Source organism: Cajanus cajan, chromosome 1, assembly GCF_000230855.2.
Source record: "Cajanus cajan strain Asha chromosome 1, NIPB_CcT2T_4, whole genome shotgun sequence".
In the NCBI taxonomy this organism is placed as follows: Eukaryota; Viridiplantae; Streptophyta; class Magnoliopsida; order Fabales; family Fabaceae; genus Cajanus; species Cajanus cajan.
This window is the reverse complement of record NC_138517.1, coordinates 34,219,888-34,243,864: the sequence shown is the minus strand read 5'-3', so window position 1 is coordinate 34,243,864 and position 23,977 is coordinate 34,219,888. Positions and strand designations below refer to the sequence as shown.

General features: G+C 33.3%; 1 protein-coding gene across 1 annotated transcript in view; it reads left to right on the top strand.

The window, feature by feature from the left end:
* Positions 1-2,157: 2,157 nt before the first annotated feature.
* The window catches only part of LOC145954322 (uncharacterized), a 28,308-nt gene continuing 6,488 nt past the window's right edge, over positions 2,158-23,977 (top strand). Inside the window, exons 1-2 of the mRNA XM_083068344.1 lie at positions 2,158-2,249; positions 2,527-2,613. Coding sequence (XP_082924470.1) covers positions 2,158-2,249; positions 2,527-2,613 — 179 coding nt within the window. The remainder of the gene's footprint in view (positions 2,250-2,526; positions 2,614-23,977) is intronic.

The window sequence follows — 23,977 nt, the reverse complement described above, 5'->3', positions numbered from 1 at the left end:
TGACATGAACTATATCATGATTTTTCTTCCCTCTTAGTCCCATGTCATGTATTATCACCCCCACCTGGGGTTTCTTCAGTATAAGAGGTTGTTGTATGTTGGACGAATTGATATGGTTACCAATTCGGTCAAATTCAAGCTTCTGTATAGGCTTGCCAGTTGATTTTTCCCATATACATTTTTTCATTCTTCCTTAGAGCATGCGATTGATGTAGAGAATTGGTCCCAATCAACATGTTTGGATTAGTTACACCATTATCATTGGTTGCCTAATTTATCAGATCCATAATTGCCTTCCTTTTATTAAGGCCTAAATTTTGAGATAATTTCTACCTATGCATGGGCACATATTGGGGTGTATCCTTGTTCATCCTATCTTTTAGACATGTGGTCCATTGACTTTAGTAAGATTCTTTTTGTAAAAGTCTGGACATACCAGAATAAGAGAAATTTAGAGATTTGTACAAGTGTGAAATTATACCATTGAGGGTGACTTAAAGAAATTCATTTGTACCATACCAACAAGATGCATCTACTTTTTAGTAACTCATCACTTAAGAACTCCACAACTAAGCGTGCTTGGCTTGGAACAATTTAGGGATGGGTGACCTTTTGAGAAGTTTTTTAGAAAGTGTGTGAGTAAGGACAAAGCACGCTAAAAAAGTATTGTGTTGGTTTATGCAGTTAGTCGTTAATTCTAAAAGTGAACTAACATCTTAGAAAAAGGCTATTCATGGAAGGTTCTAACCAAGATGGAGTTGTGTGAAGTGTCATCGTGTGAAGTGTTATGAAGGTTCTAATGTAGAATTCATTGATTTTGTTCCCCTCGTAATATCTAGATCATTAAGCATTAGGGTTTTCACATTATTGGTTGCCTGTGCTATTTCTTCTCTGTTGTCTGTTGCTTGTGTTTAATCATGTGAAGTACGATTCTATTGCACATGACCATATCAACCACATTTGGAGCAAAGAATATGAAGTCCTTCATATTCCACATTTTTCCATTTACCATTTAGACAAAACCTTCCCATTATAGGAACATTAAGATCAATCTCAATACACACCCTCACAAAGCGTCCTTGAACTAGATTTGCAGTGTTGATATCAACTGTATAGGTTTGTTTTCCCATAGCTGAAGCAATGGTTAGGAGAACACTCCCATCATAATAAATCATACTCAAGTTAGGAAAGCGTATCTACATAGAGTTTTGTCAATATTATCTTTTGTGATAGAGAAGTCTAGTGACCATGGTTGTATCGTTAGGTAATGATCATAAATTATCCAAGGGCCTCCAATAATCACTTTGTCCCTATAATTATTAAGGTCAAAACTCACTAGGAAGTATCCATTTTACATTAACTCAAAACCTCTAGATAAACTCCATAAGGATTTTATCCTTCCACATAACATCAAGAATCATATTGTTTTCCCTAATAGTTTTATCACAAGACATTATTTCCATGGTTAACACATGCTTCCAAACATGTTCTCAAAATTTCTACAATAATATGTTTCCTCTATCTAGTTCCATCTGCATCATTCCATTAAGAAGAAGTTTGCAAATCTTCTTTTGCACGATTTATTTACTAAGAACCTTGTCTTTGAAAGATTTCATGGTGGATGAAGCAATCCCATCCCTATTATGGTGGTTTTGGTGGTTCATCTCCCATTCGGTTGAAAACATTTTTCTTACTAGAACCCATCAATTTAGAATCTAGACACTTTATTCATCCATGAAAGAGCATAGGAAAATACTGTGAAGTTGGCTACTCATGCTTTTTTCATAAGAGTTAGTCATTTTTGTCTTAATTTTTTTGGTTGGTATTTATATATGTAGATAATGTTTCAAGAAAACAATATATAATAGCCTTAAAACATATTCATAAAAACACAATTAGAAATACCTTTTAAATGGATTAAAACTTTTTCATTTTAGTAGTTCTTCATGTTCTTACGAAAACATATATAAGCATGTTCTAAAAACTCTTTTATAGAAGGATTTAAACATAGATAAATTCCTACTTGTACGGGTAAGGCCGTACCCTTCGGTTCGTCCACCTCTCTCGGCATCAAAAAGATCTATACAGGTAAGGCCTTTCGGCTACACCCTTCGATTCGGCCACCCCACTCGGCATCAGGAATGTTGACACAGCCGAATGACGACACAACCCATCAAGCGAAGTATTAACAAAGATGACACTGCACCAGTTCGGTGTTGCCGAATGCCGAGGGAAATCTTTTTACAAAGGTACTCGGGACCCAAAAGGACTGTCCCTGGTCACCGACACCCAATCAGCATGCTTGACCAAGATAAACAACCCCTAAGCAGTGATTAGAGGCTAATCACATATGTAAGAAGATTAAGGACTATTACCTAATTCGACATACCTAGCACGGGGCCCATAAAGGGAAGGGCCCATTGATGTCACTATAAATAGTTCACATCTCGAGGTAACATCACTGTTCATTAATTGCTATTGATATTCGTGCTTTTCCTGACTTGAGCGTCGGAGTGCCTTTTGCAGGTACCCTCCCCCTCACCGGAATATTCTCTTAGAGCTCTTGTTCGGCCTTCAGAGTACGAGAAGATTACTAGTGTACCCTTCAGACAGGTACCCCCCCCCTTCACCGGAATATTCGCTTGGAGCTCTCGTTCGACCTTCAGAGTACGAGAAGATTACTAGTGTACCCTTCAGACAGGTACACTACTATTTCCTTGTACCAACACATGGGATAGAACCACTTTTGTATAACAACTCATGCACAAATCCTTATATAAATATTTCGACCATAGTAAAATTTTTAAAAATTTATGGTAAAAACTCATCCATATTATACACCATAAAAATAGGCATTTTAACACATTACAACCACAAAACAATTCTATATAATAACAAGCTAAACTTACATAGTACACATGCTATTTTTGTAATTAGTATTAATGATCAATCCATTATTTGTATCATGATACTATGCCAAAATCATAAATAGACGACGCTTATTTTAATGATAGACAGCGCTTAAAAGGCACTCTTTATTTGAACAATAGCTATCAAAAAATAGTATTTCTAAAAAAGTGTTATCTATGTACATGCAAATAGAAAGTGCTTCCTTTAAAGTGTGTTCTCTATTTGCAAATACTTACATGGGCTTCTTTCAAAGAAGTTCTCTATCTTTAAATGTATAGACAACACTTTATGATAAAACATTGTCTTTTGGTTTATCTTAATAGAAAATGCTTGTAGAGAAAATACTTTCTATATTCTAGCCAATAGAAAACGTTTTCTTATATAACCGCAATTTGTATGTTTAATTTTTTTAATAATTTTTTTTACAACATTGACACTTGTTGATTCTATTATGCATGCACAAATAATCCCAAGACATAAAACTATACCAATCAATCAAGAATGTAGCGAAATGTGATTCAAAAATATAAGGTATAATATATACATTAAAATTAAAAGACTAAACCTAACATATTACATTTAGTTTATTGCAATTATATTTACATATCTAAACACAATCAATGCTTATCCATTACCATGCAACTTCCCAGTCTTAGACTCAAATAGAAAAAATGAAAATGTATATAGACCTAACATATTACATTTAGTTTGTTGTCATCAACTTGATAGTAACGTATAACCAATATTTGTACAATATCATGTAGTTCTCGCTCTTAGAATATTTCATGTCCCATTGGTGTTGCAAAGAAAAGAAAAATTATAAGTCATCAACTAGATATAATATAAAAGAAAATTATAAAGTTTAAAAAAATAGCATAAGATAAAAGTTGCATAGCCTAAAAATGCTATAGCACAACATACTAACCTACAAGCATTTTTAATGACATACAAACACCAATCTTTCCTAACTTTCGTGATTTGATCATTAGAATATCGTTGCACACTGCATCTAGGAAAGTACTGAAAAAAAAACAAAATAAAATTATCCAACTAAGATTGTACTTTAAAGGAATTATATGGAACCAATATATTTTATAAATCTTTTGGAATTTCCCCCCTTCATAGTAGGTGATAATTTCTTTCTTATACCGACAAATGTAATATCCACAATCATTGTCATTTGGTTGCTTTGGGCACTATCACCAAAAAAAACAAATATCAATATAATTAAAATTAACATCATTGATTGATTTTCAAATAACAATTATAATTTACCTTAATTGTTATCCAATTGGTGTTACTTGACTTAGACTTTGAAACCATAGCTCCTTTTTGAGCATGATAGGCTTGTATAACCCTAGTTAATAAATAGAGTTATATATATATATATATATATATATATATATATATACATATATAAGTAAAAAGTAATACACGTAAGACACAAAATTTCAATCATGTGTATATTCTTATATATCAAACAAATTCTTCACATCTTGCCTGGGTAAGAGTTTTGTCAGATTAGATAAAGGAGAAGAAACAACTAAGAGAAAATAGGTCATATATGAGGATGTGTCTTTGGAAAGGGCTTCTATTTTTTGTTCAACAAGCCATGAGGGTAAATCAAGACTTAACAGAATATTTGTAATTGATAAAAAAAAATGGTAAGAGTTATGTTCACAACTTTTTTCCACTCGCATGGATTTAGAGATCACATCTAGTGTAGCAACATAAATAAGATTTAAAAGGCATATTACTTTATATTCTAAAGTTAGTTTCTTACTTTAGAAAAGTCCTATTCACACACAAGACAATATTTTTACCATTAGTTGTTCTTGTTGGGCTTGCATAATGCATCATCCTTTGATCAATGATCTAATGCTTTTGGCTTTCCCCTTACAAAAACAAAGAGTTGATCAATGGTCCAATGCTTTTGGCTTTCCCCTCACAGAAATAGAGAGTTGAATACAATAAGGGTAAAGATAAAAGGGAAACACTAAAATTTATGCCAAAGGGCTTGTCTTATTAAATGTTTCATGCTTCCCCCTCTCTATTCCTATTCAAATTTTAAAGTTAGTTGCTTACTTTACAAAATTTCTTTTCACACACAAAGTAATATTAATATTTTTACCATCAGTTTTTCTTGTTGGGCTTGCATAATGAATTATCCTTTGATCAATGATCCAATGCTTTTAGCCTTCCCCTTACAGAAACAAAAAGTTGAATGCAATAATGGTAAAGATAAAAGGGAAACACTAAAGTTGGTGCCAAAAGGCTTGTCTTAATAAATGTTGTATGCTCCCCCTGTCTATTTTTATTCAAATTTCAAATTGTCCCCACTTTCCCTTTAAATTTAGTTCTAAATTTTCAAGTGTAAGAAACATAAGAAGAAAATGGTAGATGAAGCATAGGTGACAGAATATAAGCATAACAAGATTCATCAAATGTGTCATAATTGTGATGGGGTTGTGGGAAAGACTTACATGCTCATCTCTTACACTAGCAACACATTCTCGACGATATGACTAACTAGGCATGATCATTGTAACGACCCGCCTTAGGTCACCACATCAACAACCAACTAAACAACACATAAGAATAATATAAAATAAGGAAAAGAGAGCAAATGCCAGCTATCCTAGAGTGAAAATAGTTTAAAACGCATAAATTATTTTCATCATATAAAACATAACTTTATAAGAGAGTTATCACCAGTAAGGTTATACAGTCATCCAAAAAGATAATATAATTACAATATCATGAAAACACCAAAATAAGCCCTAGGTGCTGGTCAAGCTCTAAGTCTAGCCACTTCTCAAAGTAGCTACCAAAAGACTCATTGCCATCCCAAAGCCTCACACCTGATCTGCTCCCCAACATAGTGAGATCATCATAGTCCACATCATGGAAGTATAAGGGTTAACATGTATAAAACCAACCATAACACATATAAATGAAATATCATCAAACCAGATATTAATTATTGACATTTATCCATACCAAAGGAATGACAACATTATTACATGCCCATCTCCATGCCAATATAAACAAATCCAAAATCAAATGTATACACATCCATACCAATGCATACATATTCTATAATAATAAAGAATCCATAACCAATGTATACAATCCATACCAAATGCATACCTATTCCATATACAAACCAAATTCACACCACTTTATAATCCCATGAAGTAGCCAACACATCCAAATCAAATGTTGGCCTCAACACATCCAACCTAAGTGTTGAGTTTGTGAACATGTCACCTGCCCATGTCACACACCTAACCTCTCATGGAAAATACACAGTTGGATTACGTCATCACGTAACCCTGGTGATCCTGGCCACTTCATCCATCGGTACACTCGACCTTGCCCCCATATCGATAACAAATAGAATGCTTAGAGGAGTACTTCAGAATCCACATAACATCTGAAGTGGTTTATTATATAATCTTTGGAAAAGTTCCATATTGGAATCCTCACCATGGGACGCCCAAATTTCATATTTTTCCAAAGACTATATCCTGATCTCACCAAGAGATCTCCGAATCCATACCATAACCTTACTCCTCTAAGTCCTATTAGCTTTCCAAACCAAACACACATAAATATACTCTATAATTACATACAATATTTCCTATAAAAATGCCACATTTCATACCAAATATATAACATCAAAAAAGATATGATTCAACATTTAGAAGTTTCATAAAAACTCAATTATAAAAGGTTTTTTTCAAAGAAACCACGCGCCCAGCGTAGTGGTATTTGCGCTTAGCGCAGCCAAAACCGGGAGCCTATCAAGCTTTGCCCGCTCAACGTGTCACCATATGCGCTCAGCCCATGGCTACATGCGCTCAACGCATAGACTCGTGCGCTCAACCCATTTCGAAATGCGCTCAGCCCATGGTTAAATGTGCTCAGCGTGCTCTAGACAGAAAGCTTTGTTCTTTAGTGCGCTCAGCATGTCATCGCGTGCGCTCAGCACACATGCATCAAACAACACGTCGGAAGTTTGAAAACTTTGATTTTCACCTTCAAATCCATCCTAACATGAATCCTAAACAAAATTACACGATTCCAAACCATTATAGAGTATAAACACCATCCAAAAACAACATATTAAGTGATAAAATCAAGTATTAACCAATAATCCATGAAAATCATGAAGAAACCAACCAAACCCTCTCCATTCAATCCAACCTTAATCATGCATAAAACATGGAATCAATGTGATATTTCAAATCCATACATACTATATTAAATCTTATAAGTACTACCGTTACCTCAGAAACCTCAGAAATGCAAGATTTGAACTAGATCCTCAAATCCCAACTCAAACTTCAATCTTACTTTTCACTACTAGAAAAATTAATATTTGTGACGAATTTTTGTGACGGAAAAAATATCATCACTAATAGTGACGAATTTTGTGAGGGAATTTTAGTTTTTGTGACGGACTACCATTTATTGAAGTTTGTGACGGATTTTGTGACGGATTAAATTTTGTCTCTAAAAGATTCGTCACAATTTTCATCACTGAATAAAAAAATAAAACTAGTGACGGATTTTGTGATGAATTTTTTATAGACAAAATTAATCTGTCACAAAATTCGTCACTGAATAAAAAAATAAAATTAGTGACGGATTTTGTGATGGATGTTTTAGAGAAAAAATTTAATCTGTCACAAAATCCGTTACTGAATAAAAAAATAAAATTAGTGACGGATTTTGTGACGGATTAAGTTCCTCTATAAATATTCCCTCACAAAAATGCGTCACAATACTATAATAAATATGTCAATGACGGAATTTTTGTCAACATTTGTATTTTGTCACAAATTCCGTCACAAATAGCTTAAAATTTTTTATGAAGAAATTTGTGAGGAATTGTTGATCCCTCTTAAAATATTAAATTTTATTTATGAAATTTTTATATGTAAGAATTATGCAGAATTAAAGAATATATGTTAATTTTTTTTAAAATTATATATGACAAATTAATTTGTCGGAAAATTTATATTTTTGATGGAAAAAAAAATCCTAAGAAAAGTTATATTATTGATGAAATATGTCCAAAAAATTTATATTTGTAAAAAATGTAAGAATTTTTTACGAAAATTGACAATCATATATAAATAAAGGTCCATAAAATTATATATATATATATATATATATATATATATGTATGTATGTATGTATATATGATGAGGGTTATAATAACACCGGTATAACTTTTACTAAGTATTACACCGCTCAATAACTTTATATTAAATGAGAATTTTGTAAATCCAAACGTTAAATTGAAAATTCTTTACTCTTAAATCATATGTACAAAATTTTATATTAATACAAGATGATTTGATACTTCATTCTTATAAAACAAAATTAACGTAATATATACATTTCAAAATATACTAAAATATGAACATTATGATTACCTTCACGTTGTTGTTCAAATTTAACAAAATTTGATATAAACATATAAAGTAATATGAATTTTTAATCAGATAGTTGGATTTACAAAATTCACATTTAATATAAAGTTATTGAGCGATGTGCAATACTTAGTAAAAGTTACACCAGTAATAGTATAACCCTATATATATATATATATATATATATATATATATATATATATATATATATATATATATATACAGAGAGAGAGAGAGAGAGAGAGTGGAGGAATCAAATAACTTACAAAATAAATCTTGATAAAGTTATTCTGTTCAATAACTTATGGTGTGTCTTAAATTTTATCGATCCAATTGTTAAATTAAAAGTTATTAAATTTTACTAATAATTAATATAGAAAAAATTAATTAGCTTTGGAATAAATTATTTGATAATTAACAATATAATTGAAACATTAATTATTTTAAATTATTAAACTAAAATCTTATTGACAATTTACTATATGATCTTAATATTTTTGTATAACTAATATCTGGTTTTAAATTTGATGTGAAAATATTATGATATAATTAAATAAGATTTTAAATTAGTATTATATTAATGGTTGATAATTAGAAAATAAAATGTTGGATCGAACGCTTATCACTAGGCCAAAAGCTATAGCTGATAGTCAGGGCGCAACTATTTTTACTTAAGAGCGCAGTAGCCCAAGCGCCATGATTCGACAGTGACTGTGACACCCTTCTACCCCATAATAGATAAGTAACAACAATAAGAATAATTCAATAAATATAACATCAAGAAGGGTCCACATATTTTAATAAAAACTCATAGGTTCACAAGTCTTGAAATAAATAGAAATAATAATAATAATAATAATAATAAAGTTTCTCTTAAAAGAAAAATTATCAAGGTCTCTAAAGAAAAATGAAAGGGATCCAGAATTTACAAATATAAGGTGAATATAAAACTCCTAAAAATAAGTCTCCTCAAACGACAAATAACAATTCATAACTAAAGCATCCTAAATTCATGCCCCAATGTCACATCCTATCAGAGCAGAAACCTTTCCCTTTAGAACTCAACACTATGAGTGCCTTCATCTTCACCTAAAAGAAAACCACATAAAAACAGGACGGTGAGAGATAGATAACATCATATATGAACATAGAGCTACCCAATTCCCACCCCACACCGTGCACCAAAATATCATCATTAACTATAAACAACAAATACATCTCATATAATTACCAAACATCATTTTTTTTCAATCATACAAGCTTTCATACACATGCTCACTATATGCTCATACACATCTCCTCTCCTAAGAGTCTCAACTTGGCACTCCGCACAATAGGCGTACCTCGTCAATTCCCTTAGTTGTTGCCAATGCGGGCATACCGTTCTCACACCCTCCCAGGGCCGGTATGCAAGGACGGAGCCAAGGGGGGACCTACGGGTGCCACGGCCCCCCCAACAATTTTAATTTTTTTTATATACATATATATTACTATATGGCACCCCCTATTTTTAATATAAACTCATATGTATAATTAAATGAATAACCCAAATTTATTTTTTTATTCAACTTTTGGACTTCTGGTACGGCCTGCTATGTGGTATCACTTTGGAATTTTTTTTTTTAAAAAAAATGTAGCGCCTCATTTGATCATTCCAATTCTCGGCCCCCCAGTATTGAAATCCTGGCTCCGTCCCTGCCGGTATGTTGCACGGTTAAACACCCAGCGGCCCGTGCAAAGGCAATCCACCCACCGTTAAACCCTCTGTGGCCAGTGAGCTGCGCAGTTAAACACCCAACGGCCCACGCATGGAATGCCTCCCGTCATGGTCCCCCCTGTCTCAACCCCTCTTTGGGCCCAGGGCCTAGTGCAATATAGCCACGTCTGGCTTCTCAAGCACCACATGCAACTCATAAGTCTCATGCAACTCATGCATCCCACGTAACTCATAATTAATGCATCTCCATTATATAACATCATCACATGTCAATAACAATCCATGCAATATCATCCTCACATGCTAGGTACCTATCATTAAGTTATCAACATCATAAACCACAAATTTCACATAATTCTTCACACACATCACAATATCTATGACATTCAGTTAATAATTTAACCATAACTCGAGATATACATATCCTTTCTAAGTGGTCCCAACTCCATTAGAATCCTAACATCAATATCTACAACTTTCATGAAGAACACAAATCCTAATAAAGTCGTTTAGGTTACCATTCAGGGCTCACAAAAATTGATGTTGTGGTTCGCACACAGATTGGAAGGCTCAAATGGAAACTCACATAACGTGATCAAATATTAATATTTTTACACGATTCCTGTGTCTAAATGGTAGCCCCAGATGTCTAGTTTCTAACAAAACAAACGGCACTCGATTTGGATAACTACACAGAAAGATATCGCAAAATTACAAACGTATGTCGGGGTCCCAACGCCCGACGCCCGAAACTGGCGCTGAGCGCCCAAATCTCTGCCCAGACTCCCCTCTGTGAAATTAAACCTGCGTTTTACGAGTTTCAACAAGGTTTTTACCAATTTTCACTACTTCTACACCCCGTTGGTTCAGTTTAACTCCATTTATATTCTTCATACGTTCCAAATCAATCCATACACATCTCAAGCCTCAAAAATTGGTTTCAATTGGTTTTACAAAAAAAAATCTAAACTCTTCTTAACACATAAAATTCAAGTCATCAAATTTAAGGATAAAGAATTAACAAGAAAGCCCCAATGGAATTCAAAGACAATTCAAGAAATAAGTTCTTCCAAATGAATTAAGAATTTAGAACATCGATTGCACAGATAATCGTTCAGAATTTTAAATAGAGTTCCTAGAGGGACTTAGGGATTGCCCTCACTACCCGAACACCCCTATATTCACATATGAAGAAACCCATCTCTCCCGTACCTGGACGAGCAGAAGATGAATGGTCTTGGTGTGATCTAAGATCGTTCCTGAGTACTCTTCCTTAGAGCTCTTTGTTTCTCCTCTTTTTTTCCCTAACCCTTCAGAACGTAAATGAGGCAGATAGGGTTAACACCACCTGACTCCTTTCTTAAAATTAATCCATTGGACTGGGTCAACCCAACCCATTCTCCTTCTCTTCTAACCCACTTCTAATTTTCCTCAAAATAATTAAATAAAATAAATACATGTATATTATAAAATATTTTTTCTCTATAATAATAATATATTTCTGACCCTAAATATAATAATATAATTTCAATAACAAAATATCATATAAAATCAACCTTCTCTTAAAACATATAAATATTTATTTAAAAATGCTAATAAAAATACTTATTTAATACTTACAAAATAATTGTCCAAAATAATAATTATTTAAAACGTACAAAATAATATTCCTCTATAATTATTAAAATAATTATGACCAAATACCATCTAATAATAATAATAATAATAATAATAATAATAACCTTTTTGAAATTTGGGGTGTTACAGTGACTTGGCCCACCTAGCCTCCGCCACGGGACAATTGATGCAACCCACAACAATCTCCCCCTCAGCAATTGCCCCGCTGGGTATCGAAATACCACTAGGCCAAAAGTTATAGCTGATAGTCAGGGCGCAACTCTTTTTACTTAAGAGCGCAGTAGCCCAAGCGCCATGATTTGACAGTGACTTGGCCCACCTAGCCTCCGCCACGGGACAATTGATGCAACCCGCAACATAAAACAAGGATAAATACATTTTTTTGAATTTTATATCATTGATTTAAGATAAATAAATATATTAAATTATTTAATAATTTATTTAAAATGTTAAAATTTAATTTAAAAGTATGTAATAAATAAATATTTATAATTTTATAAATTATATTATCATTATAAATTATAAAAATAAATAATTTAAATTATAATTTTAAATAGAAAGAAGTAGATTGTTAATTATAAAAGTAAGTATATATAAATAAATATTAATTAAATATATTATTATTATTATTCGTAATACAGTTATTATATATTATTATATTTTTATAGTAATCTAATGGTTGGATTTACAAAATATATTCACATTTAATATAAAATTATTAAACGATGTGTAATACTTAGTAAAAGTTACACCAGTGTTAGTATAACTCCTCTCTCTCTTTGAGAGAGAGAGAGATAGAGAGAGAAAGAGAGAGAGTTGAGGAATCAAATAATTTAATAAATAACTCTTGGTAAAGTTATTCCGCTCAATAACTCATGACGTGTGTTGAATTTCATCGATCCAATTGTTAAATTAAAAGTTATTAAATTTTACTAATAATTAATATAAAAAAATTAATTAGCTTTGAAATAAATTATTTGCTAATGAACAATATAATTGAAATATTAATTTTTTAAATTATTTAACTAAAATCTTATTGACAATTTACTATATGATCTTAATATTTTTGTATAACTAATATCTGGTTTTAAATTTGATGTGAAAATATTATGATATAATTAGATAATATTTTAATTAAGTTAGTATTTTATTAATGGTTGATAATTAGAAAATAAAGCAAGAATACATACATTTTTTTGAATTTTATATCTTTGATTTAAGATAAATAAATATATTAAATTATTTAATAATTTATTTAAAATGTTAAAATTTAATTTATAAGTATGTAATAAATAAATATTTATAATTTTATAAATTATATTATCATTATAAATTATAAAAATAAATAGTTTAAATTATAATTTTAAATAGAAATAAGTAGATTGTTAATTATAAAAGTTAGTATATATAAATAAAGATTAAATAAATATATTATTATTATTATTATTCGTAATATAATTATTTTATATTATTATATTTTTATAGTAATCTAACTGTTGAATTTATAAAATTCACATTTAATATAAAGTTATTGAGTGGTGTGTAATACTTAGTAAAATTTATACTTGTAACAGCCCAAAATTGTTGGGCCAGAGGCCCAATTGATTGCCCGGAACGGGCCGTTTCAAAAGTGAAATGGGCTGTTCCAGAATAAGAAAAATGCCCAAAATTGGAGATGCAGAACGAGCCGTTCTGGTTTGGAGAACGACCCGTTCTGCTAGGATTGAGAACGGGCCATTCTGGTTTTGGAACGGGCCGTTCCAGTTGAGAATTTTGCGTAGTTTCGAAGGGTCCAGAATGGCCGTTCCACTTTTGGAACGGGCCGTTCCGGTAGGTGAGCCTGAAATCCTATAAATAGCGCCCCTCACCTCTCATTTTCACACATCTCTCATTCTCTCTTCTTATTCTTTGCTGTTCTCTCTTCTTTTCCTCTTCTTCTCTCTGAAGACCAAGGGGCATTTAGAGGAGGAGACCAAGATTATTTATATGTAGTGTTACATGAGGGAATTGGGTAGAGGAAGAGCCCTTAAGATTATGATTAATTTTATAATTATTTCTGTTTGAAGAATTATTAGTCTTATTTGATTCTGTATGTATTTAGGAATATGGATATATGATTAATTGGTAAAAATGATGATCTAGGAGAGAGAACGAAATTGTAGAAAAGTGCCTGTGAGCTAGGTTTTGGAACAATTGGGGGTTTTACTATTTATGTTACGATTGTATTAAATTGATAATTCCATTGATTATCATATTAACTTATGATTGTTATTGCTATATTACTTGATGAAATTGATGACTTAGATGTGAATTGCTTGAGATGTATGAAACTCATTATGTTGGACTTATCTGATGCGTGTATGGAATTGAACTATGAGATGTTGTGTGGAATGTGAATGAGATGTGATTGTGGTTCTTCACACCTATGACCAGGGGTGAGCACGACCCGGGATTGTTACATGAGTATCGTGACCTTGGTTAACATGTCAGGGGTGAGCACGACCCTGGGTTAGGGGTAACGTGACCTTGGCACAATGTTATATTAGGGGTGAGCACGGCCCGGGTATGTTACATGAGTATCGTGATCTTGGTTAACATGTCAGGGGTGAGCACGACCCTAGGTTAGGGGTAACGTGACCTTGGCACAGTGTTATATCAGGGGTGAGCACGGCTCTAGATTGTTATGTGGGTGTCGTGACCTTGAATAACATGTCGGGGGTGAGCACGACCCTGGGCTAGATATGCTACAGGGAAATCGTGACCTTGGCATAGTGTTATATCAGGGGTGAGCACGACCTTGGATTGTTAATTGGGTAGCGTGACCTTGGCATAGTGTGAAGTGCAAGATTTGTGATGAATGGTGTGATTGAGAATTTGACATGTTGAAATATTTATGAATATTAAGCTATAATGAGATAAGATGTTGTGTTTTCTTATGTGCTATATATATAGATGTTTTCTTTTCTTACCGTATAACTTGTGGATGTTTTAGGTGAGGAAGATCCGGGCTATGAGTGGCATCTAGAATGTCAACAGTTGATGGGTATGCTCTGATATTGTGACATCGGGGCAGAGGATTTCTAGGACATGAATTGTATTTGTATATGGAGTTGAACCTATTAATTTGAAAATTTTTTGTAACCTCTTATGTTTTATTTTCCATCTTTCATTTTCAGACTATTTTAGATATTGAAGAATGTTTCTAAAGGTTTTTATGTGAACCCTTTTACCTATGTGGAAAATTTTATTTCCTTACTTTAGTTATATTATTACAATATATGTATTGGGGTAGTAAGGGTGTCACATTTAGTGGTATCAGAGCAGGTCGATCCAATCGGCCGTGAGTTATGAGTCTACTATGCTTGTTTAGTAGATGAATGATAGAATGAATTGATTGTGGAATTTATTGATATGCTAGTATGATGATTGATTTTGTTTGTTGTTATTTAATTGTGTGTACTCTAACAATGTTTTGCATTATGATGAGGATAATGATGTTGTTTCCCTTGTGTTGTTAGTGTTGTGCTTACTTGTTCATTTTTTTCTCAGAATTCGGCTGAAAGACATGATATAGCTTAGTTGATGCTATTCATGATTGCTTATTTGTTTTGATACTTCTTACTTACGTAAGAGGTAGTGGTTGAGTGGTATCGCTCGTATTGCGAGCATATGTGCCAGTAGTAGTGGATGAAGTCTTGCTAATCAACTAGAACTATTAGGACTTTGAATATGGGTGAGACATTGATTTGTCGAGTGTATTAAGAGTTTACGATTGGTAGATTTTCTGAAAGCTATAGTTCTAGTGATTGAATCTAAGAGGTTATGTGTTCAACATTAGAGCTTTGAGTGTTCTTGATGAAAGGGCAGAATGTTGGTGATTTCCTTAAGTTTTGATGCTTGCATATTAACCTTGTTAGGGGTTAGGTTGCATAAGGATTTTATTTCAACTCTAAGTCTTTTGTGTGGAGTATGTGAGTTGTTTTGGTTTAGGATTGTAGTGAGAAGCTTGGATATGAGTTTGAGGTAAAGGAGTGAGTTTGAAAGGATTGAGGTATTTTTGTGGCCTTAGATGTTGATACACTATTGTAGTTTGGTGTAGAGGAAGTTTTTTGTAGTTTTGTTGTGCCAGTTTGAGTATCGTATTGACAGAATTAGATTTTTGTAGTCTTCAGGAAAGTTGTAGCCTTGGGCGTTATCTTTCTAATGGAACTAGAATTAGATAAAACGGAGATCTAGAACTCCAGTTATAGTTGCTTTGATGGTTGGAAGTCTAATTGTAAGCGTTGAATATATTTGTTGGATTTTTGAATTTTTAGCTAAGAAGATGATTTTTTAGAATCTCATGTCTTCATAAGAGTTATAGCTTATTCTCTTAACTTTCTTTTGAGATAGGTTTGAGATCATGTGGAGGAGTATAACTCTTTAGGTGTCATTTTTTGTTGCCAGTTGTAACACCCCGAATTTTTCTACTACTACAATGAATAATTATTATTTATTTTTGTATTTATGAAGATTATTTTCTTATAATTATTTTGATTAATTAAATGGGTTTGATTGAAGTTTTAAAGGTTTTTAATAATAATCATTTATGAAAATTATTTTGTATAATATTATTAATTATGATATTTTGTTATAATTATTATTTGAAGAAAGTCATGTTTTAAATTGTTTTGATATTTTATTTTAATTTGATATATATATATATGTTATTTATTTATTTATTTATTAATTAACAATCCTGGATTTTTTTAGCTCTGGAACGGGCCGTTCCACTTTGGGAACGGGCCGTTTCGGATGTGTTTTTAAAGGACAAAGTGTTGACTCAGAACGGGCCGTTCTGGGAGAGATTTTTGTACATGTTCTATGTGCCCATAACGGGCCGTTCTGGATTTAGAACGGGCCGTTCTGGCCGCGGCCTGGTGCCTATAAATAGAGCGTTTTGCACTCTTTAAAATTCATTTTCTTCATTTTCTTATCTTTTTCCTCCTTTCTCTCTGAAGACGAAGGGGAACCTAGAGGGGGCGACCAACAAGATTCAGCTCCTGCTTATCGAGGTAAGGGGGGGGAGTGAGAAATCTTGCTCTGGGTGTGGGAATATATGTTGGGTAGTGGGATTGGCCCCCAATCCTGTGTTTGCTATATTTTTTGTATGCTCATGTATGAGGGGTTTCTGCCAATATCTGTTTTGCTTATTATTTTTCTTATATGCAATTAATTGTATGAATTGAGATTTCTATGGGTTCTTATGGGAAACCCTAAGGGAATGTATTGATAATTGTAAGAGGCAAATTTTAAATGTTTTCTGTTTTACCTTCTGAGTTTTCTGTTGTGTTTCTTGATATTTGCTGAGTGTAAATATGTGTCTAATCTTGAAAATAAACAAGTTTTGATATGAATTAGAGTGCTCTGTGGGTTCCTGTGGGAACCCTATGAGAAACAGGAAAAATATTAATATTTTCTGTTTTGCTTTCCGATTGTTCTGATGTATTCCTTGTTGAATGAAATGTATAAATATGTGTTTATTTTTAAAAATAGACCAGTTTTGATATGATTTTGAATGCTCTGTAGAGACTATGTGAATATGATGAGATGATGTGAAAAGTGATGACTATGTGAATATGATGAGATGATGTGAAAATTGATGACTATATAAATATGATGAGATGATGTGAAAAGTGATGACTATATAAATATGATGAGATGATGTGAAAAGTGATAATGAGACATGAAAATGTGATATGAGAAAAGCATGGAGTCTTGATTGACATGCATCATATGCATAGATGTTTTTAAGGGTACGATATGGAATACACCGCCAGAGAAGGCCCCCTAGTATAAAAGCTTTGGGGATTAGTCCTTGGGGATAGCTCGGTTTGGAAGTCCCAGTCTCGCCCATTGTGTGCATGGGATGTATCTTGCGCGGCTTAGCTATCCCGATGAGACTCTGGTAGTATATCCTTCTAGTGAGAGTGCGCAGAGGGTGTGACCCGACATGTACTCCCAGACTACTCTTCGTGTATTGCTAGCGGCAATATGCCATGTGATGTTTTACTGGCGCCACATGCATGATAATATGTAGTATGTGTCCATACTTATACATTTTTAATGTTATATGATAAAGTGATGGTTTATGTCTTGGATGAGTGTGATGTTATTATTAATATATCTATGTTATACTTGTTTTGTTTGTGTTTGGCTATTCGGCGTATATTTCTACACTGTGAGCCAGAGTGAGATGTTTCTCACTCCCATTTCTCGTGTTGTTCTGTTTTGACTGTTATACAGGTGATCATCAGCGTGAGGCTGAGGATGTTGGTGATGAAGCTTAGGCTTCTATGTTGGGTTTTGCTCTGATAGGACATGTGACATCGGGACATAGATATGATTAGTTTAAAGATGTTCTTATTAAATTATTTTAGAAAATTCAGTTTTATTTCTTTGTAATTTTAACGGCATGTTATTTGGATTAAGTTTATGAATGTGAACTCTTTACCCTTACGTAGTTGGAAATTTGATTTTTAATGATGAAAATTTTTATATTTTTTATAATTACTGTATATGTATGTTGGGGTAGAGGGTGTCACACCAGTTGTTGATGGAATATGTAATGTGTCATGATGTTTTGAGTTGTTAGGCAATGCAAGGAGGAAAACTGATTTGGATATGATATTCTAAGGTGTTGTCATGTGGATTGAGAGGCCTTTTAAGGTTGTATGATGCTATGTGGTAAAGTTGGTTCATGTACATGCTATATGGAGTAAACGATGATTGATTCGTACATGCTTAAGGATGGTATATATGAAGGTTTAAAGTAGGTATTCTAATATGATTTGATATGCATGTATGTGGATATGAGGATAGATGACCTTATGGATTAATTAGTGAATGGTTGTGTGTTTAGTGAGATTGACCTTAAGATGTGATATCATCATATTAGAGTTAATTTTGAAGATATATCCAAGATAGATTTAGGCTAAATTATCTAAGTATGATTTTTGATTGTATGAGGTGAGTGTTCTAGGCCCTGTAATTTCCTGCGCGGATATAACGTAGATCTACCTATGGTAGAAGTTGTGCTTAAGTGGGAGATACCAAAAGTCAATTAGTGAGGTTAGGAGTTTTATTGGGATAGTTTATAGGAAATTTATTGAGTAAATTTTTAAGATAGCGGTTCACGGTTTAGGCTGCTCTCGTTTCTCTCGTCGCTACTACGGGAATCGCTGTTGCTTTCTTTTCCTGTGGTTATTAAGATGTTTCAGTTGACCAGGTTGTCTCTTGCCTACCCATGGATTCAGCAGTAGTTCGAAAGGTTAATCTATATCGGGAATTCCTGGACCTATGCTTATTTTTTTAACTCCCCAAAGCATTTCGTCGCTTACTTCTCTGGGTCGCTTACTATTACCTTTGACTGGATTGACTAGGAAAAAGTTGCCTTTGTATGGGATAACAAATGTGAGAGTAGTTTTCAAACTCTTAAGGAAAGATTGACTAGTGTTAATACTACCGTATTTTAGTAAGTATTATGTGGTATATAGTGATGCTTCTAAGATGGGTTGGTTGGAGCATGGATGCAAGAAGGAAGGGTAGTAGCTTATGTGTCTAGGTAATTGAAAATTCATGAGAGGAACTACCTTACCTATGATTTTAAGTTAGCAGTTGTAATATTTAGAGACACTTAGAGACACTGCCTATATGATTCTAAGCTTGAGGTATTTATTGATCGTTAGAGCCTTAATTATCTGTTGACTGAAGGAGCTAATTATGTGACAAAAGAGATAGTTTAATTTCTGGAGGACTAATATTTCAAACTTAGTTGTTAATTGAGTAAAGCCATTGTGGTGACCGATGTTTTGTGTAGGAAACCTTTATATTTATCTTCCCCTATGATTAGAGAGATGAATCCTTTTGGCTCAAATTAGAGACTTAAGTTGGGCTTATAAGGTTACCTTTAGTAGTGTGAGACTAAGTATGACTTGAGTAACGAATGGATTGTTGAAGGAAATTGGAGAAGCATAATTAGTTGATCCATTTTGTTGACAAGATATAAGGCTATAGGATAAGGTGATGGATAAGAGTTTGACTTGGGTGTAGACGAAGTGGTGAAATTAGAGATCTGATATGAATACCGAGTGTACTTACGCTTAGGTGCTTGATCTTTTGAAATGATCATAGAAGTAAAACCAATATTGTGGCAGACGTCTTGATTATGATGACCTCTGATAAATCATTTTTGATGATTTAAGGGTTGGGTTTGATTGAAGAATTTAAGACTTATGCTTGGTGTGTGAGATTATCCTTAGGAGCATTGAATTGATTATGTTGAAAGTGACTAGTGAATTAATGGATGATATTAGAGAAGTCTAGGAGTCAGATCCTTTCTTAGGGAACCAAGTGGAGAAGATTGGTAGAAGTATAGATAACCATTTCTGAGTAGAAATCGACGTTGTTTTGAGGTGCAAGAACAAACTTGGGTGCTTAGTAACCTTGAATTAAGAAAGATGATTTTAGAGGACGGACATAACAGTACTCTTAACATATATTTAGGAGCTAATGAGATGTATCGGGACCTTAGGAGGATGTATCAGAGTGGTGCAACGGAAGCATGGTGGCCTAAGGTGAAGAGAGGAGTAGAGAAATTGTATACTCGTGTTTAGTATGCTAGAAGTCTTTAGGAATTTTTGTAGCACTTAGACGTTCCATTTTGGAAGTAAGATGATGAGTGGATAGGCTCGCCAAGTTTACTTGTTTTGCCCTTAGATATCTTTTGGTGAAATTGATAGAGTTGTACATCAATAAGGTAGTGAGGTTGCATAAGAATTAGAAAGTAAGAAGCGAAAAGTCTACCATTGCAAAAATTTTGGGGATGAAATTTCATAGAGGAGGAGAGTATTGTAACAGCTCAAAATTGCTGGGCTAGAGGCCCAATTGATTGCCCGGAACGGGCCGTTTCAAAAGTGAAACGGGTCGTTCTGGAATAAGAAAAATGCCCAAAATTGGAGAAGTAGAACGGTCCGTTCTGGTTTGGAGAACGGGTCGTTCTAGTGGGAGAACGGACCGTTTTGCTGGGATTGAGAACGGGCCGTTCTGGTTTTGGAACGGGCCGTTCTAGTTGAGAATTTTGCGTAGTTTCGGGGTCCAGAACGGCCGTTCCACTTTTGGAACGGCCCGTTCCGGTAGGTGAGCCTGAAATCCTATAAATAGCGCCCCTCACCTCTCATTTTCACGCATCTCTCATTCTCTCTTCTTATTCTCTGCTGTTCTCTCTTCTTTTCCTCTTCTTCTCTCTAAAGACCAAGGGGCATTTAGAGGAGGAGACCAAGAGATTCCTGTTTTAGTTCAACTGCTGTTTATCCAGGTACGAGGGAAAATTGAATTATTTATATGTAGAGTTACATGAGGAATTGGGTAGAGGAAGATCCCTTAAGATTATGATTAATTTTATAATTATTTCTGTTTGAAGAATTATTAGTCTTATTTGATTCTGTATGTATTTAGGAATATGGATATATGATTAATTGGTAAAAATGATGATCTAGGAGAGAGAACGAAATTGTAGAAAAGTGCCTGTGAGCTAGGTTTTGGAACAATTGGGGGTTTTACTATTTATGTTAAGATTGTATTAAATTGATAATTCCATTGATTATCATATTAACTTATGATTGTTATTTCTATATTACTTGATGAAATTGATGACTTAGATGTGAATTGCTTGAGATGTATGAAACTCATTATGTTGGACTTATCTGATGCGTGTATGGAATTGAACTATGAGATGTTGTGTGGAATGTGAATGAGATGTGATTGTGGTTCTTCACACCTATGACCAGGGGTGAGCACGGCCCGGGATTGTTACATGGGTATCGTGACCTTGGTTAACATGTCAGGGGTGAGCATGACCCTGGGTTAGGGGTAACGTGACCTTGGCACAGTGTTATATCAGGGGTGAGCACGGCCCGAGTATGTTACATGAGTATCGTGACCTTGGTTAACATGTCAGGGGTGAGCACGGCCCTAGGTTAGGGGTAACGTGACCTTGGCACAGTGTTATATCAGGGGTGAGCACGACTCTGGATTGTTATGTGGGTATCGTGACCTTGAATAACATGTCGGGGGTGAGCACGACCCTGGGCTAGATATGCTACAGGGGAATCGTGACCTTGGCACAGTGTTATATCAGGGGTGAGCACGACCTTGGATTGTTAATTGGGTAGCGTGACCTTGGCATAGTGTGAAGTGCAAGATTTGTGATGAATGGTGTGATTGAGAATTATGACGTGATGACGATGCATGATTGATTGAAATATGACATGTTGAAATATTTATGAATATTAAGCTATAATGAGATAATATGTTGTGTTTTCTTATGTGCTATATTTATAGATGTTTTCTTTTCTTACCGTATAACTTGTGGATGTTTTAGGTGAGGAAGATCCGGGCTATGAGTGACATCTAGAATGTCAACAGTTGATTTATGGGTATGCTCTGATATTGTGAGATCGGGGCAGAGGATTTCTAGGACATGAATTGTATTTGTATATGGAGTTGAACCTATTAATTTGAAAACATTTTGTAACCTCTTATGTTTTATTTTCCAACTTTCATTTTCAGACTATTTTAGATATTGAAGAATGTTTCTAAAGGTTTTTATGTGAACCCTTTTACTTATGTGGAAAATTTTATTTCCTTAGTTTATTTATATTATTACAATATATATGTTGGGGTAGTAAGGGTGTCACTATACCAGTGTTTGTATAATCCTCCTCTCTCTCTGAGAGAGAGAGAGAGAGTGGAGGAATCAAATAATTTACGAAATAACTCTTGGTAAAGTAATTTCGCTCAATAACTCATGGTGTGTGTTGAATTTCATCGATCCAATTGTTAAATTAAAAGTTTTTAAATTTTACTAATAATTAATATAGATAAAATTAATTAGCTTTGGAATTAATTATTCGCCACCAATGTTATTTTTACAGAAAAATATTGGAAAAACCATAAAATAGAAAATAGTCTACGAAAACTAGATTTTTGAGTTCGGGACGTGTGGGGAAAGTATTAGCACCTCACAACGTTCTTCCTAAGACGATTACCTTTACTTAATTAAAAAAATTATTTATAATTTATAAAATATTTATCTCACTAAAATGATCAAATATATTTTATTTAACTAATTTAACTAATGCATTAAAAAAAGTTAAAATTATTATTGTTATATAAAAAGGAAATAATATATTTTTTATTTTTTGGTTCGACAAGATTTATTTCTTGCTCTTACGTATCTCCATGTGTAATGAAGAATTAGAGTCACGTAGTTCTTTGGTAGAAAATATTTGTGTATTGATATTTTTTAATTAAATTTTATTTTTGTTAGATATAGGATTCTTGAACTGTCTCAACTCATTCACCCAAAAAATATAAAATTGACTTAGGTGTACACCAAAGTCAATTCAATAAAATTTTAATTATAATTATTGCTATAGATATTATTATCTTAAAAGATTTTTTGGTTGAACATTTTGTTTTTGGAGAAAAACATTTAAAGATATCAAGTTGTCACATCTAATTAACCATTCCTCCAATAAATTTTTTGATACAATACTTCAAATATTGATATTGAATATTCTAACACTATATTTTGATACTTAATCATATTTTGAATTTAAATAAAAACTTAAATAATCTATTTTTTAAAATGACAAATATTACTAAAAAAAATAAATAAATAAAAATAATATAAAAATAAATAAAATAAAAATAAGTGAGTTCAATATACTCACTATTCTTCGCTCAAGAAGTAGTAACTTACTAGTCTCTTCCTTTGAGTCCCTCTAGTCTTCAGATAGTGTAGAAGAAGTCCAAAGTGGAGATGTGTCTGTGTGTGTGTCGTGGCCCTTTGGGAAGGCCAAGGGCTGCTATTTATAGACTTTCAGGAGAGACCGGAACGGCCCGTTCTGAATCTGGAATGACCGTTCTGGGGTTGCATCTTTACTCACAATGACCATTTTTGGAACGACTTGTTCTAGTTTGGGAACGGCCCATTTTGGGATAGAATATATAGGTATTTTGGTAGTTTAGGAACAACCCGTTCTGGGCTAGAATTTATAGTTCTTTTTGGTAGTTTGGAACGACCCATTCCAGTTTGAGAACGACCCGTTCTAGGCTAGAATTTATAGGTCTTTTTAGTATGTTGGAACGGCCCGTTCCGGGCTAGAAATTATAGGTCTTTTTGAAAGGTTGAAACAGCCCGTTCTAGTTTGGGAACGACCTGTTC